This window comes from Thermobia domestica, chromosome 18 (assembly GCF_964235325.1).
Source record: "Thermobia domestica chromosome 18, izTheDome1.hap1.1, whole genome shotgun sequence".
In the NCBI taxonomy this organism is placed as follows: domain Eukaryota; kingdom Metazoa; phylum Arthropoda; class Insecta; order Zygentoma; family Lepismatidae; genus Thermobia; species Thermobia domestica.
Window position 1 is genome coordinate 132628331 of NC_137471.1, and position 18230 is coordinate 132646560.

The following is an 18230-nucleotide window of genomic DNA, read 5'->3' on the forward strand; positions in this document are numbered from 1 at the left end:
CTGCGTGGCTAAAAAGTAATTGAATACCCGTTTTCAACTCCCTGAATGTGGTACAATCTTAGGTTTAAAAAAAAAAAGTAAATTTTGTCAGCAATCTTTGACCTGGAAATTGGTCGATTTCATTTGGATTGCCCCATATGCATTGGAACATTTTCTTAAGTGAGCAAAAATACCTGATGATGCACAAAATAAGACGCGCGAATTTTTGGGCTTCAAATGCCTCAAATATTATCGTCGTAGGATTGTGCCTCTTCGTGGAACTTTGATAAGGATCATCTAACACAATGGACTTTGCAGAGTACGGCAAGCCTCCATACCTTCTACACAGTATCAATGTTTTACATCAAAAACTTACGAAATTATGACTCACCTTAGTATAATGGATATACACGTACTCAATTAAAAGACATGCATGTAACTGCTCAAGTTTCTTAATTATATTTCATAATACAGAAATTTTTACAATAAATGAATGTTATTTAACTGTGTTACAACAACACATAAAAACTTAATTATAATCCGTCAGAAATCATCATTATATCTTCTGTTGGATCTAATGTTAAGCTTGAAGTCCTTTCTTGTAGAGGAATTTCGTGTTTTACGTACGATGTGTATATATCATATCCTAACGAAATTGTATTGTCATACAAAACTCTAAATCTTGTAGGTAGCAGATAGAAATTAATAACTTGTGCGGGTGGCCAGACCACCCACTCTGCGACGTAAAGTCTCCAGCCTTTTTGAATGATTTCCTCCGTGACATGTTTAACACTAGACTTCTCTAGAAATCCTAGAGTCACAAAGAACAAACTAATTGAAATCGGTGAGAATAATACTTGATCTACAAACACTTTTTTCAACACACACTTAAAGGTCCTTCCAGGTATAACACGATCCAAATATAGATACCAATGGTGACACATGACACCAACGGTCAGGCCAGTGATTGACATGTGCAGAGTTCGAATATGGTCCCAGTTTTCCTTTTCCCCTTTGAGGATTTCATAATGTTGCTGAATAACATCTCCAGCACCCGAAAGAGTAATTGATATTCCAACATTGGTAATAAGAAGATACTTATTAAACATAGTACGTCCTATGAGTCGACATCTTTGGATTATTTCACTTCTAAGAATCCGACCAGCAGCGACAGCCAACGAGTTCATACTCTGTAAATAGATAGAAATAATAGCTATGAGCAATAATAGATAATAGATAATAGTACTTTCCAATAGCATTTGTGATTAATCTACAGTGAAACCTCTTTGAAGATGATCACCCGAAATTTTCAACTAAAATTGGTCGTCTGGAGGGATGGTTTTCCTATAGAGGGTTAAGTGATTTACCAAGAAGTTTCCAATTATATAGGCTGTCCAGGGTTTGGTCTGTACTTTAGCGGCTTATGAGCTATTATTTCTGCATACTTACCCCTTAACAGAATAATTTCACTATTGTAGTTTATCTTAAAAGATGTTACATATTTACTGACGATACAAAAATAATTTACATAGCTTCTCTTTTCCTTATAAAGTATTTAATTAGCTTTTACAGGCTACTTTTTGTTTTTGAAACTCGAAGGGGAAAGACATGATATGCGTAACGGCAGCCAGAACGTTGCCGCTGCATTTGAATGTGACAAACTGTCTGCTTAAAGGTAGCGTTGCCAACTGCCGAGAAATTTCACCGTAGTGTCAGCCTACAGTCGTGAGCTCATTAGTGTTGTCACTTCCACTGATTTCAAGTATGTAAAAAGGTGCCTAAAAAAAAATAAAGGTACGGGCAGAAAGAATTGAATTAAATCTCTGATTTTCAGAAAAAGTAAAACGTCTTTCCATCTCTATTTCTTTCTTTTTCTATCTCAACCAAAGTAAAGGATTTTAATCAAAAACGGAAAGAGAGCAGAAAAGTGATTCTGCTTTTCTTGTCTGTTCTCCAATCTCCCTCTCTCTTTGCAAAAGACAGGGAAAGAAAGGCCGTTCCTTAACCACTCAGCCGCAAGAGGACACTAGGAATAAAAAAGCAGTAATAATTTCAGGGGATGGTCCACGGGGTGTTTTTTTTAAGTACTGAAGTATCACCTTAGGTAGTTTAATTTCATTAGACCTATTGTTATTATTTATTAATCGTCATGGTGGCGTTTTTTTTTTTTTCACTGCGTACGTTGGCAACATCAGTCGGCAGTATTAGAAGCGCGATCTGTTCTGCATTTGTTTTTAATGCTCAACTTGGCATCACTGCTCCCATAAGACCAACAGTACACCCTTAAGTCTGGATAGGTTATAGTGGGCCAGTAATTGAACTGTGGGGTTATTGTGCTGTCTGTTGGTATAATTTTAAAAGAAGTGTTTATTAAAGACGATGACTCCTGTACAACTGTTCTTACGTTTTTGACCACACAAACCTAATCGCAACTAGAACCACACACAAAATGGGAGCAAGGAGGGAGAGAAAAAGTAAGAAAAAAGATCAAAATAGTTTCTTGACAAAAGTTATCACTCAAGATTTTATTTTATAGAATTGTGTCAATCATTTTAAGAATATTTCTGGATCATATTTTCCCCCGTTGACACACACAATGTCATTAAAAAAAAAAAAAAATCCAAGGTTGGTTATTGGTTTGAGGTATTAGAATCATTGCATTGGAGGTTTTATTTTATATGAATGCACGTCTGATCACAAAATCCGATGGGACACCAAATACTTCGAAGGTCCAACCACTTGATCCACCATTAGCATTACTTGATTATTAACACTACAAGTACCCCACCAGACGAATCATTTATCGCGAACTGATCGCCTTAAATAATGTAAGAAAAAACGTTTGTGTTCGCCAGGAGGGAGGAGAGGTGGTCCTAATGAGCAGTGATCGGGTTAAAAAGAGGTTTTACTGTACTTTTTAAGAATATAATATCTTAATACGAGGAGTGATCAGAAAGTAAGGTTACAAAGTCTGCAGTGAAACGTGTATATAATAATTCATACAACCAATAAAGCGAACAGATAGTACATACGTTATTTTCCGACATAGTCTCCATATCGATTGAGGAACTTGTCGCATCGTGGGATGAGTTTAAAGATTCCTTTCTCGTAAAAATCGTAGCCTTGCGTAAAAATTCCATCAAGAACGAACTTTACGGTACTGCAGAATATTGTGCGCAATGTGACGAACGCCTCCGAATGACAATCCGAATTCTATCATCAGATGCCGTAACGCAACTCTCCTGCTGTCCAAAATCAGTTCCTCGACGCGAGCTGTGTTCAAATTTGTTTATGCTGTGCTGGGTCGGCCACTGTGCTCCTCGTCGGTGATGTTTTTTGTACCAGCTGAAACTTTCGACACATTTTGCGACATGCTGACGAGACATTACAATCTCTCCGTAATTGCTGGTGAATTTCAGCCGCGATTACATGTTTCGCTCTCAGAAATCGGTAACTGTGCGGACTTCTGTGCGAGACCAATTTTCCAAACAAGTCGCCATTTGTGTTTACATAGAACTAGCGCTTGTAGGTGGTGGGTGGCTGAAACTGCACAGTTGCCAACTCCATGTATTAAAATTATCGCACACTCCTCGTTCCTCTATAACAGACGAAACTCTACAAATATCGGCCGTCTCACCTTAGTTTCTGATCCTCCTTCGTAAATACAGCGCAGTACACAATACTAATTTGGATGTGTTCATGTGATGGTCAATTTTCCTTTAAATTCTCACCTGTATTTCTGTCAAAATTTTCGATTGCATTCTATTAGGCTGTTTTTCAGCTTAACCTCTTCAGGGAGTTTGGCACATATGTTGCCATTAATTTGAATGCTATTTTGACGGCTAAGAAAATGGGCCCCATTTGCTAAAATCTTAGGTTTGTTGCCTTTAACGATATATTTTCTGCCTGCACTTATTTTATTTTTCAGTATGCACTGGATTTGCTTTACAAACAGTGCAGCGGAGAGTTTCTGTAGAAAAGCTGCTTATTCTTTTTCTACTAGTGATTGTTGTTGGCGGTTTCTTGTGACCAGATAAGATCAAACTAGTGTTTTATTCTGTTGTTGTACACAGATTTGGTATTTTCTTATCAATGTAATCGAGTTTAGAGATAACATTTTCCAGTGTAACCGGACCTGGGTTTAACTCCACACCACCAATTATCAATAACACGGCAATTACTGTTCCCATGAAATAGACATTCCCGATTGAGACAGTTCGTTCACATTGTGTGCTGGCACACCGCAAACGCACTCTTCCATATCACAAGCCTATCCTCGCTCGCCAAGCCTGAATTTCTATTCCCATGTCGTTACGGTTCCCTGCGTTCTGGAGCTACTTGCAGTCACAACCTCTTATGGGTGATGATACATCTTACAAACGGATGTTCTCTTTTATACGTACAACATGTAAAAATTTACGGTTACTGAGTAAATATTTTTCCCGTCAAATTGATTTAAAATAAAATTTATTACAGTTCAAAATTATTCGACATTCAACTAAAATAACAACAGGCATAAATGAGGAATGGAACAATAATTGCTAACAGAATAACAGAAAAATATAATAATTTGAATAAAATTGTAACAATTGCATTAAATAAATTTACGAAACAATTAAAATAAAATAATTAAGTTAGCAGGAAATATATTTCGATAGTCGAACCAAAGGAAGGGATAGAAAACCACCTATGAACGGCATCATATCTAGTGTTACTGTCTGCTTTTCTACGCCACCCAATGATATTACACTTTATTTGTATAGTATGTCGTCCAGTTGTATAAATGTTTAGTGTTGTTCTTAGTGTTAGAGAAGAAATACCTCATCTAGTTCTTTTCCATGTGCTAAGGTGTCAAGAACCGACGACACGTTGCCACGTTGGATAGCAATAGATATGCGTTGAATTAGGAAAGATGTTGAAATGAAGAATATATTTTTGAAACCAAATACTACCTAATATTCGGAATGTGTAACGAAATATGAAATATAATAATAATAATAATACAGTGTGATGTAAGAAAATAACGAGAATCCCTTGTATGGAGTAAAAGTATTGTGATTTACCTAAGCTGCAGTAACCTCGTGGATTGAAAAGTAGAATATAAGGAAACAGAATATAACATTTACTTTTGAACAAATGGATGTCTAATCGTAACCTAGTTTTCAATATTTTTTAAAAGGCACTTTTTGTTGAAACTTCAATAACCTAATCATGTAGTGAAACTGATTAAATGTGCACTGAAAAGCATTGTGTATGTTGTCTTTCTCGTAACTTTCAAGTAAAATTTTTTCACCCTTCTTTTGTTTTACGTGAAATGATCTTTGCCACAATCGTATAAGGTGTTCACCATAGATATTTTTTTTTTTTTTAATATTGTATAAGAAAATTGTGAATTTAGCGATTTTGGCCTGCAGCAATTTTCATTAATATATTGACCTAAATTTCAACTAGAGTTGAGGGAGAAAGAAAGAAAGAATAGAGTAATGTGTGTCCATCACACATGAAATGAAATGGTATTTTAGGAACTTGAATACAAAAGGAACAGTGAATACACACTGAATGTGAAAACATGACACAAGCTGAAGGTTGACTCAAGAGAACAGTCGTTTGACTTCAGATGCTTTCGTTACCGAAGTCTGCATCGGCCGTATGTCATCCATAAAATCATTAATTATATCCTATAGTATCTTCAGGGCTTGACAAATCTTGTTTGCACGTACTAGCCAGCCAAAAAATCTACTAACCAGAATATTTTGCAGTCACAGTGTTTATGCCAATAAACAAAAATCATTTTATGTCATTTTTTATTTTATTTCCTTTATTGGCATGTCTCTTACAAATAAGAAAAAGAGGGACACCTTCTCTTTAATCTTGAACTTCCTGTGAATATATCCAGCAATATGGTGGCCACTGTTTTTGAAATACCAGTGATCGATAGATTGCTTTGGATCAAACAATTTAAGGTGACATCCATTTAGATTTATGGACATCAGCAAATCCGAATTTCTGAACTTTCCAGTGATGAACGTAGTTTAGTTTTGATGAAATTCATGTTGCTGAAACCTCTTTCACAACAACTGATGGAAACTGGCATAACACAGGCTATATTTAACAGTTTTGAAAGCAAAGGAAACCTGCCTTCGTCTCGCACTGTCTTCTGCAGAAGTTAGGAAAGACAAAGGGTTTTTTTTTTTTTTTTTTTTTTTTTTTTTTTAAATTATTATTGCTTTGAATGTGTACCACTCGCTTAAACTATCTTTAACCAGTTTATCCTCCTACATTTTTGGTCGTTTTCTGGAATAAAACACATTTTTGATTCATCGGACTTTACTCGCCAAATGTAAAATATACTCGCTACTGGCGAGCTTCAAGCCCTCAGTATCGTATGGCTGCCATCACGGTTCTGACCACACGCCGCAAAGAACCTAGAGGGTCTCAGCGGAAGTGTAAATACTTCCTTTTACGAATCGTGACTAGGCATCGAGTCTAAGACATTACTTCATCCCACATTCAAAGGCTGCCTTCGTGATGTTCAAGCATGCCATAAGATGTTTAAAATAACCACTCAGCAGGAAAAGAGCTTTTCACTGCTTCTCAGATGCCAAAACATTTTGTTGGTTCATTTTTAGAAGGAAATTGTCAATGCCAAGAGGTACTTCCAGACATTGGACCGATTGAATATTGACATTCGAAGGGACACAGCCTTCTGATAGCAAAGTCATCCTGCATAACAAATGCAAGATCCCACATGATAGTAGTAACTGTCAACCATCTTGTGAACATCAGTTGGGAACACCATTACTCTAGCCTCAATATGGCGCCCAGTGACTACTACTACTTCCTCCTAAGTCATCTAGCGTCTAATATTTTGGATTGGAGCTCTCTGAGAACACTCTAGAAATGTAAACGAGAAACAAATAATACTTTCGCAGCAAATGGCCTTACTCTTCCTTCGGAACTCTTCGTGGTATAAAGGGGATGTGAGCTTCCTGTAATGCTCCACTACCAACACTGGAGATGTCGATAGATTCCCACTTATTAGAGGAGTTCTCTTCACCAATAGGTATAACTGGTAGCTGGGCTTCTATTTCCCCCTTCTCTGGAAGAGTTTATATTTGAGTCTTGGCAACTAGAACAAACACTACTACCATATTCAATTATGCACGAGATTAAAGCTTGGTTGATTTGAAGTTTAACGTTTTGTTCACCACCGAGGCTATATTCAACTAGAATTTACAGCTTAACGTGGCATCCGAACCACAAAAGCTCCCACCGGGGATCGAACCCCTAACCATACAATCAGAAGCATGTTCTGCCAGATTAAAGCGATAAGGTATTAGCCTACGAAGAAACAGAATACACATCCAACCCACTACGGGAAAACAGAAGCTACACTACCGCATCTTACCTGCTTAGAACAAGGCACCACAACAACATTCACCGCAAATAACATGAAAGCTGCTGTGCGTACCTGCAGACTTGGAGTTTTATGTACAAGGAATAATCGAACTCTCGTAAAGCGGGAAACATAGAGGCCACTAATAAATAGGAGAATAATGCCTCTTTTGTATATCTATAAATAGATTACTAGGTAAACTTATTTTCCGACCACTCCTCGTATAAAAAAAATAAGCTGCACCTTCTACTCAGGTTATATAAGGTTCATTTTGATGATGGTGATTATTACTATGATTATGGTACACTCATGTCCAAAATGATTGTCATATTTATAACTGTCTTCTTGTAAAAATATAACTTGATAATGATTTTGCAGAGTTCTTTTAATACTGATACTTTGTGTATAATCAGAAAATGTATATTTGTGGTAAATTTCATAGGAAAAGAATTATGAATACGAAAATTAAAATGAGTAAAACAAAATCTTGCTAAATGGACAAGAAAGTTTTATTTTCGTTTTATTGTTCTTATTTACTGCTCTTTTGACATGAAATTTGCCACATACATGTCTCTGCCGATTATGCACATACTAACATTATAAGAAATAACGGGAGAATTCGTTAACAAATTCTCCTACAACATATTTATAGACATGCGACAACAATTTTGGACATGAGTGTAAATTTAATGCATTTCATTCAATGATAGTCTTCAGGAATTCAGTCATAAATCTTACCTGAAAATTTCCCAAAATGTCGTATCACTAATCGAGATACACGAATACCATTCCCTTAACTTATACGCCGGTCCTCAGAACCCATTACTCTACGCCGACGTGAAGACTGACGAGCTGTGGGTAGAAATTTGATAATTTTAGTGAAATTACAGTTAAAATTCGTAACTTCAAATGAAACCATAGATAGAAGTAAGGAATTAATTTGTATAAGCAAATTTCATTTGTACCATTTAAGTATAAATTTATTTCATGCGGTCTCAACGATTACTATTCTTATGATACACAATTTGTGTCTAAAATTAAGGTTAAGATCTCCACCAGATTAATTTATAATTAATCAAGAACATAACTACTCCTATCGTCTTACTGTAAGCGGTAAGGTATCACATAGTAAAGACACCAATAGTAAGTACCGGGCAAATGAATTCCAGCTTACGGATACAGCAACTTAATTCATTTGGAGTTAATGAACGAAATCAAAAAGATTCATACATAATTGAAACAAAAGTTTGGTAAATAGATAAAATAAAGCATTGGGTTTTAAAGGGAAAGTAGACCCTCTTTTTGAAACTGGTAAAAGCATATACCTTAGTTGAGACAACAGTCAAAGACCTCAATTTTCGTTGTTGTCTACCTGTCGAAGGAAACAGGATTCGTTACCGATATCATACCAAAAATATAACACTCCTTTTAGATTTTCTCAAGGCACATTATAAGTGGGTGTTAGTTGCTATTGTCAACCTGGGTTGTTACTCTTTTAAAATTTACTTTGGAGTGTAGCATTTCTACTAATAGAGCACTTTGAGTAGACCCAGATTGGTAGCATTAGCTCAAACTACATCTTAATTACCTATATTGGTAATTTTAAAAATGAATGCACCTAAAATGTGCTATGAGGTATTTTTCGGGATCACCACAGTTTTGAGTAGGCAAAACAGAACTGTGTATGTAAATGAGAAACATAATTCAAATTAATAGTTACATGTATTTTGTCCCATTCTTAATGAATTTAAAAGTATATTAGTTATTCATAAGAGAAAGTAACATATCATCCAACGAAACAAAACAACTATCAACATCTTCCGCAATGAAATATTGGAACATCCACTCGCAAAAGACAAAAGCGCAACTGAATAGAATTTCGAATAAAATGACAAACTAAACTAAAATAAAATTCATGTCACACAAGATCAAAAAAATACAAAAACTTCAGTAGTCTAAAATTATAATTAACCAGAAACAATATTACAAAGGGTACTAGGAAAGTTTTGCAATTACGACCTTATTACTGTTGTAAATTCAGACAAAAATATAATTGATATTCAAAGTAGAAATAGCAAAATGTTAGAGTTGTCTTCTATATGGTTTAAATGTAACAGACTTACAGTAAATCATGATAAAACAGAAACACACGTAAATCTGTAAATCTCATTCAGATACACGTAAATCTGTAAAACTGTTAGGAATGTACGTCAATTCAAAGTTAAATTGGAATGAACATACAGAAAATTTGTGGAAAGTTATCCAGAGTATTGTTTTTATTGCGTAAATTAAAAACTGTAATTAGTGAGAAATCTCTTATAACATCGTACAATGCTTTTTTTCATTCACATTTGGAGTATGGAATAATATTCTGGGGTAATTCTTCTGGTGCACAGAATGTCTTCAAATGGCAAAAAAAGCAGTAAGAATAATTACGGGATTGCGTAAAACAGCATCATGCAAGGAAGTGTTTAAGGAAATTCAAATTATGACAGTGCCTTCTTTATTTATTTATCGATGTCTCATGTATATAAAAGAAAATTTAGATAATTTTAATCACCGAAGTGATGTTCATTCCTACAATACTCGGCATAAAGGCGACCTTAATATGTCACAAGTTAGGTTAACCACTACTCAAAAATTATAAGTATACATGTATGAAATTATTTAATGTATTACCACAAAATGTACGCACAATGCCTCACAACAACTTCAAAAACTTTTGTAAATCCTTCCTTATAAGCAATTCTGTATATAGTATCTCTGAATTTGAAAAAAATATGTTATCAAGAGTTGAAAGCAAGAAAAATGATACATAGATAAAACTTGCCTGATAGTGTGATAAAACTTGTGAATATATATATATATATATATGTTATATTTAACAATGTATATTGCAACAAATGTTGTTTAATGACAATAAAGCATATCTTATCTTATCTTATTTCTCATACTTTTTCAAAGTACTTTCCACCACACATTACACATTTTTCCATTCTCAAACCAGTCGTGGAAGAAACTCTGCCATTTTTCGGCAGAGATCTGGGTTCACTCATCGTCCCAAGCCCTTAGTAGGGCATGATGACTTGTAAAACGCCTTTCTTTCAGTCTAGTCTTCACATGGAGGAAACAACGCGAAATCACAGGAAGTGAAATCTGGACTGTATGGAGGGTCCTAACAGTTTTAGTCCTGTGCTGGCCAAATACTCTGAGCAAACTTTTGAACGGTGCGCTGGAACGTTATCGTGGTGAAGAAACAATGTGTCCATCCTTGAGTTTGGGTACAACTGGTAGAACTTTAGCCAGACATTCCTCGGTATACAACTTCGCTGTGACTGTGTTTCTAAGATCACTCGCTCAACAATTCCTCGCACGCTAAAAAATACCGTCACCATTCTCTTTTTCACTCATGTGGACTTTCGAATAGCCATGGACGTCTCCTCATCTTCAAACACTCACACTTTGTCTTAAGCCTTGGTCGGGACGTCACAGTAATAGACCTAAGTTTCGTCACCTGTCACAATACTGGCCACAGAGGAAGATTTTCCATTTTTAAATTATTTCAGCATTTCACGGTACCATGAAACACGGTGTGCCATCTGCTCGTCGGTCGGCACCCAAAGGGCACAACACTTTCTAACTTGAAGGTGATCGCGGAGAACAGCACGAACTGCTGGTGCATTAATGCCCAAGCATACCACCATTTGATAGGGGTACGTAACCCGTCTATCTGTCTCAAGCAATGTTTTGTTCAGTCACAGACGAAGATGGCCGACCTGACCTTGGAGCGTCCTCAAGGCTTAAATTTCCTTTTTGAAACTCGGTACCACCTAAACATCGTTGTACGCCGAGGAGAATACTTTCCAAGCACAGAAGTCATTTCCTCTAACCACTAACACCTAAATCACTTGCAAAATTGCCCGGTAATCAATTTTTGACCACGACGACATCTCCACCTCTTTTCACTAACACAGCTGAAAATCGACTGAGACAGACAATGACTAGAGCTTCTACAGTGCAAGTTTGGACATGTTTAAATACGCGCTAAGTTGCAAACTCCTGTGATAATCCGTTCTGTTCTATTGCAAAACTTTCCTTGTGCCCTTTGTGTGTGATTAGATTTGAATTTGGGTGTAGCATCCCTTTTAGCAGCGAGGCTATATGAGACGTGAACATACAGCTTAATATGGGATTCGAACCACATGAGCTCCCACCGGGAATTGAACCCAGGTCTCTCACGCAAAAGGCGCATACGCTAATTGCTTCGCCATGAAGGAGCTCAAAAACTATTAATTTAAGTATAAAAAACAATGGACCTGTATATGATAAATATGGTTCGATATGTTAATATGCTGGTGGACTGTTGTAAGTTTAAAATGGAGCGTTGTAAGTTTTGCTAATAAAATATTTAAAGCATAAAAATACTTCATAAACTAGAAAAATAAGAAGAAACAAAAAGGAATTAAAACAAGGTAAAAAAAAAATGTTCAAAATTAAAAGTGGACCAGTGTTCTAGAGCCTTCTCGTTCATCTGCGTCTTACCCAGAGCCGCCATCTTCGGAAGTTTAACCAGACTAAATACATCTGTATCGCTCATGCATACATACACTAAATCTGAAGCTAAAGTAACCAACGGATATTAGACCGGGTTAACTGCCGCAGATTGCGGTTTCGAAATGTAGAATTCAGGAAAAATGAACAGACGAAATGCCATCGTGAGAGTAACAAAAAAGACAATAAACATTATCAGTGTAGGTTGATTAATAAGGGAGAAACCCGATGTTAAATTCTGAAATATACGAGTTCGCGGATTAATGTGGTATGAGGTGAACACGCAGTAGAGCATAATATCACAGTGTTTCAAACCCACTATGTTAATAACTAACGTAAGATGTGTATGCTGCTGTAATTGAAGCAAATACAAAAATGTAGAGTGGAAAGTATTAAAAGAGAAGTTGCATCTCACAAGCAACAGACGAACGTATCATCCGGACATCTGAAATCAAACCTAGTCCATTTGATAAACATAACAAAGATATGTTCATACGAAGAAGAAAGAAAAAAAGTTCGGTGCCATGGGCAACGGCGTAAGTCCCTGGGGCCAATTAACCCTGTTAGTGTAAAGAAAATCGTAGACTCGCAATGAAATAGCTATTGCATCAATACTGTTCATTGAAAAGTCATGGTTTATTGTTCATTCTCTTCAGCATGACACAAACTTTCCAGAGGTGCTATGTATTGAGGCCAATAACGTACTTGAACAGAGAAGATTGGGAGAATGTCGGGAAATCTATTTAAAAAAATTCCTTAACTTTGGCAGCGTCTGGAGTGGCTCCGGGTAAAAGCACGCAATCCAAATGTATCTACTGTAGGGGATAAAAAAAAAAAATGACTACCAAGTTTTGTATTGACACACGAAATAGATATGAGGGAAAAGTCTCTATACCAATACACGCTTTCTCCGCATACCTATTCCGTCTATCGAAAGAAAACTTGGCACACTCATTTCTTATCCCCTATAGTACTTTTCCAGATACATTTGTACATATATATCGGGATGTTACACATGAAGTGTATAAGGTAGAAGTACTAAGTGGAAAGTGTCCCCTGTACCACCAAATACTCACTCAAAAACAGACACATGATGAAAGGAGTGCTATATCAAGGCAGTCTGTAAACTGATAAATGCAAATGTCGCAAAGCTTTGCAAAACATAATGCATGTGTTTTACGCTATACGAAGTATTTACTATCCTCATTTATGCGGGCAATGTTCTAAAACACAGGTCTTACTCCAGGTCTACAACCCAGAGACCAAGTTGGGTGACTTACGACAAAGTACACTATATCAAACTATTAACTGACCGAAATACCACTTGCATAAAAGAATTTCTTCCAATAATCTACAGTATAAAAATAACAGGAAGGGTAAGCCCTCACACACCCCAAATGTATATTATTTTAGAATATATGTTACTAGAAGAAATCCTTCAATGCAAGTGGCATTTTGGTTAATTAATAATTTCGAATAATTTATTTTAACGTAATTCACCCAACTTGCCCTTTAAAAAAAAGTAACCAGAACATCAATAACATCAGACAATGCAAAACAATATATCCATTGCGAACAAATGAATTTCAAAGAACACTACACTGTATGCCACAAAAAAAACATTTTGTAAACTCATAAAACCCAAACACACTTGATTCAAGATATAAAACTAAAATAAACTATAAAATGTACACAGAACAGCAATATATAAATACTCTGACAGATTCACACAATACAATCGCATACTACGTCTACCACCAAAGAACAATTCAACATCGAATACGAAAACGAAACTGAATGGTATACCGAAAAAAATAGGTATACATATATATAAAGCAAACTAAAATAAAATTTATGCACGTAAAATCAAAGAAATACCGTAACAAAAAACTTCGTTTATCTAAAATTATAACTAATTAGAACATTATTATTACTTTATATATAAAACAGTAGACCCATATATAAATAGCGTGGTTAAGTAAACAAACATGGTAGTGGACTCATCAAAAATTGAAGTTCAGTGGTCTTAGTTTCGGTAATAATATATAATAATAATAATAATAATAAAAAAGTCCAAAAAGTGGAAAAAAAAAAAAAAAAAAAAAACAGAAAAGAATAAGGAACGAAAAGGAACCAAAACAAGGTACGTTAAATATCTATCTATTAAAATGCTACAACAGCAATTATAAGCGCCTGAGCTCCAACCTATAACTTTAGCTTTCAAATATTTCATTTACGGTTATGCGTGATTTCACGTTTGAGAGAAACATTTTAAGTATTTGTACTTTAAATAGTTAACTACCTTTTTCTTAAAATTTATGATATAAAATCATTGTTCAAAGCCTTCTCTAAAATCAATGCATGTGAATTGTGCTTCCATCTTCTGAGTTCTTTTAAACTATATGTTGAGGACGTTTATGTTTGTGGTCAATCCTTTCGACAATGAGATCTCGGAAACTACAGGCTCTAGAAAGATGACGTTTTCACTGATCGACTGGAAATTTTGCGTAGATGGTCCAGTTCTAATTGAATATTTAAAAAAAAAACATGGGCATTATTTCTTTATTACATTTATTAAGGGTACACTGGAAGCGTTGAAATTAACAAAAACTAAGCATTATATCCTATGCGTTATACATTCCAACACGACATCGTTGTATATTGGGGTTGTATATGTCTCGGGTGTTTGTTTCATGGCCAAATAATAATGGAAAAGGAAGGATAACCATTTCTCGAGTGTAGGACAAATCTATTTTTTGAGTGTTTTGCCCAATGAACACCATATATAACTAACATTATAATTAATTGTATATGTGATGTATTTGCTTATTACATACTGCATGCAAGAAGAAAGAAAACACTGGTCATACATGAATTAGAAACTCCAACCGGAAGTAGGCTCAAATCTTGCAAACGGTGCGAGATACTGAGAAAAAAAATAATCGAAAAAATCTCCCCTTTATGATACCCCTTGCCGATTTTTTATTAAGACATCTTTCACTTGTGTCTGTAAAGGGACATATACATATGTTGGTGAGGAATGAGGAGATTTATGCTCATATGCGGATGATGCGGTGTGTAGAGAGCGCAGGTTCAGCTAGTATTTCATTAGTTTTATAAAGAGGAGCTGTGTTCTAGAACTTTCCCACTTATGCGTGTACACAACGTCGCTGACGCGCCTGCTCTTACGGATGCACCCTTCGCTGCGCCTCGGTCTCCCTTATTGCGTTCCTGACCTGACTTGGTTAAATAGCACTGGTGTTTTTAGTGGCCACCTAGCAAAGTTACTCGTGTTTAATGCAATGTAATTCTTATGCCATACATCATACACTGCATTTAAACTCCGGTCTCGTGAAGTCAATCTGCATCTATTAATGGAGCTCGCCTCTAAGGAACACTATCTAAGGCAGTAAGCGTACATGTGAAAACAAATTTATTTTCATGAATGTAAGTCTTCCCCCATTGAATGGTTAGCACGCAGGAAAGAAGTATCTTTGTACGCGTTTTGTAACTTTCAATGTCCTAGGGACATGTCTTTGACAGAGGACTGCACCCCCAATCGCCCCTGAAACACCCAACAACGAAGGATTATATCATTTACGAATTTATTATTATTATCACCATTATCATTTTATTATTTTTAGTATCAGTTTCGAAACTAGGCTATATCCTTCATCGTAGTAAGTTAAGTATTTATTGTTTTAGCAATTTCTTAGTGCGTAGTTTGCAACACATATAACCAAAATTATTAATTTTGCGCAGTAATACTATATAGATGCATACGGATGTAGGAAAGACCAAAGGAAGAAATGAAATCTTCAAGTCTTATGTCCCACTATTATGCCAGCTAGGCTAAAGACGACGGCGAACATGAGAAATTAATGAAATGGTGGAGTGAATAAAGTGGAAGGAAACGGGAAAACCCCAAGAAAAGGTATAGTCTTAGGGAAGGTTCTAGATTATTGGTCCCCCATGTAGGTTAGTAGCTAGATTGGTTTCTTTCTGTACTTAAGTTTATACGTTTAATTTACACAGTATTGCCGAGCGAGCGTTAGCGAGTGATGGCGGGTTAGAGCCCCGCAGGGCACGTTGTTTTCTGTCTTTATTACTGCTCAATGGGAAGGGAAACCCGTAATCTAGAACCTTGCCATAGTTTCACTATACGGATCCATAGATTCTAAAATGCGGGAAAATGTCGGGAAGTTTTTTTGCCCATTTTATGCCATGAACAAAACTCAACGAATCCCTCCGGGGCTTCTAACCCGTTTCTACTCCTACTGCTGCTATGGATCCGTATAGTAAAACTGCACGCCAGAAAACCCACGCACGCCGTATTTTGTTTACCAGAAAGCTCACTTGGCACGAACTGGAATCGAACTGAGAACCACATGCACTAGACATGGACGCTTAACCACTGAGCCACCGCTGTTCCCAGCAAAGGAAGAATGAAAATAATAAATATTCGTGGTGAACAGTGAAGTCCTGGAATGAAACAGGGATAATTGTAGGTAAGGTGTATTAAAGTAAAAACAGATAAGTAGTAATACAACGTTGAAAACTGATTCATGCAAGTCATTCGGGCCGCCATCTTCGGCAGATTAGCCGTAAAACCAAAGCATTAATACTTTTTCGTGATTGCTGAGAAGGAACACCATCCATAAAGGCATTCATTACCATTGTGCTTGCCTGAAGCAAATCAGTACGGTCGTATAAAGGTGAATAGCTAGTATAAAAGTTTCTTATACAATCCTCTATCATTTGAAGTAATGTTGAATAATAGAACAACGCAACTTAAGCTTCTTTAAACTGCAAGTGTGCCACTACACTGTAGCCTATGTATTAAAATGTATGCAAAAATAAAATTATAGTATATATTAAAAACTTTTTTACATAATTATATCCGTTCAGAATTATTAACGAAACCATAAATTTTAACTAACTGGACATATATTGGTCGTTAGAAATTATTTGCCTACATACGCTACAGCTACACACGAAATGAATGAAATTGAAAAAAAAAAAAAAAAAAAAAAAAACATAGTAATTCACTAATGGACACATGCCCACCTTTCTCAAGTTACCATTTAAGTACTTAATCAATCAATTCTTATTCAATGAGTAAATCACATGGAACACTCTCTACATGCAGACTAAATTCCGGTTCAGTTTAGTTTATCTGCTGCCCTTCATGAAGAGTCTTCTGCTTCTTCTTCTAAAGCAGCGTTGCCAGACCCATAAAACGCACAAATCGTGTGCACGATTACTTCGACTTTCATGATCGCAACGCACTACTTGTTTCATTCTACAGAGAATGTGGAACAATTCTTGATATCGGGATAAATAGTACAGCGTTTATATTTTTTATATGATGTTCTCTTTATAGGTCAGGTCATAGGTTCGGTTTTGTATGTATAGAACGTATTGGTATACAACCTTTCTCCTCATACCTATTCCGTCCATTGAAACAAAACTTGGGTACACTCATTGCTTATCCCCTATAGTCAGGGGTAAACGCAAAAGTGAGGAGGAAGTCTGAAGGACGCTATCTCCTCACCAGTTCCTTAAAAAAAAAAAAAAAAAAAAAAAAAAAAAAAAAGGCAAAGATAGGCAGGGGGAACGGCGTGACGTCATGCCGCTACCTACCTTTTCAGATCCACTTTTAACCCTGCCTCGAGAAGTCCTTCCCTGATTATAGAAATTGATAACTCAGGCTAGAAATAAGATAGAAATATGAAACTGGTGTTGAATTGTTTACAAACTATAAAAGTTTTGGTCACATCAGTACACTTCCACATGAGCACCCTTGGTAACACGTAGCACATCTAGGCGATATTCAATTTCCATCCACACATTAGCCAACATCACTGGAGGATCGATGCAACGACTGTGGTTATTCGTTGCTGCAGGGTTTCAAGATCTGGTACACGTGTTTGGTAGACCTCATCCTTGACATAACCCCATAAAAAGAAGTCTAATGGGGTTATGTCAGGAGAGCGTGGAGGCCAAGCTGTTGGTCCATCACGACCAATCCATCGCCCAGGAAATGTCCTATCGAGATAGGCACGGACGTCCAAACCCCAACTGAGACTTGGTAAAACAGAACAAACCTAACACAGACAAAAACCTTTATAGTTTGTAAACAATTCAACACCAGTTTCATATTTCTATCTTATTTCTAGCCTGAGTTATCAATTTCTGTAATCAGGGAAGGACTTCTCGGACACCCTGCACTTTTCGAGATACGTTTGGATCGTGTGTTTTTTAACAGGGTCACTCCAGAGAGGGTTAAAATTGATGGGAAGGA

The 18230-nt window shown here is 36.2% G+C and overlaps 1 protein-coding gene across 2 annotated transcripts; it reads right to left on the reverse strand.

The window, feature by feature from the left end:
• Window positions 1-415: 415 nt before the first annotated feature.
• Window positions 416-17152, reverse strand: LOC145675985 (mpv17-like protein 2). Of its 2 annotated transcripts, none has more exons than XM_081746814.1 (3): window positions 16994-17152; window positions 8114-8227; window positions 416-1169 (listed from the first exon to the last, which is right to left on the reverse strand). In XM_081746814.1, the coding sequence occupies exon 3, from the start codon at window positions 1164-1166 to the stop codon at window positions 513-515; it is 654 nt and encodes a 217-aa protein (XP_081602940.1). In that variant the 5' UTR covers window positions 1167-1169; window positions 8114-8227; window positions 16994-17152; the 3' UTR covers window positions 416-512. The 2 variants fall into 2 exon arrangements, with proteins under 2 accessions (XP_081602940.1, XP_081602941.1); XM_081746815.1 differs by having other exon boundaries at window positions 17008-17145.
• Between the last annotated feature and the right edge of the window lie 1078 nt (window positions 17153-18230).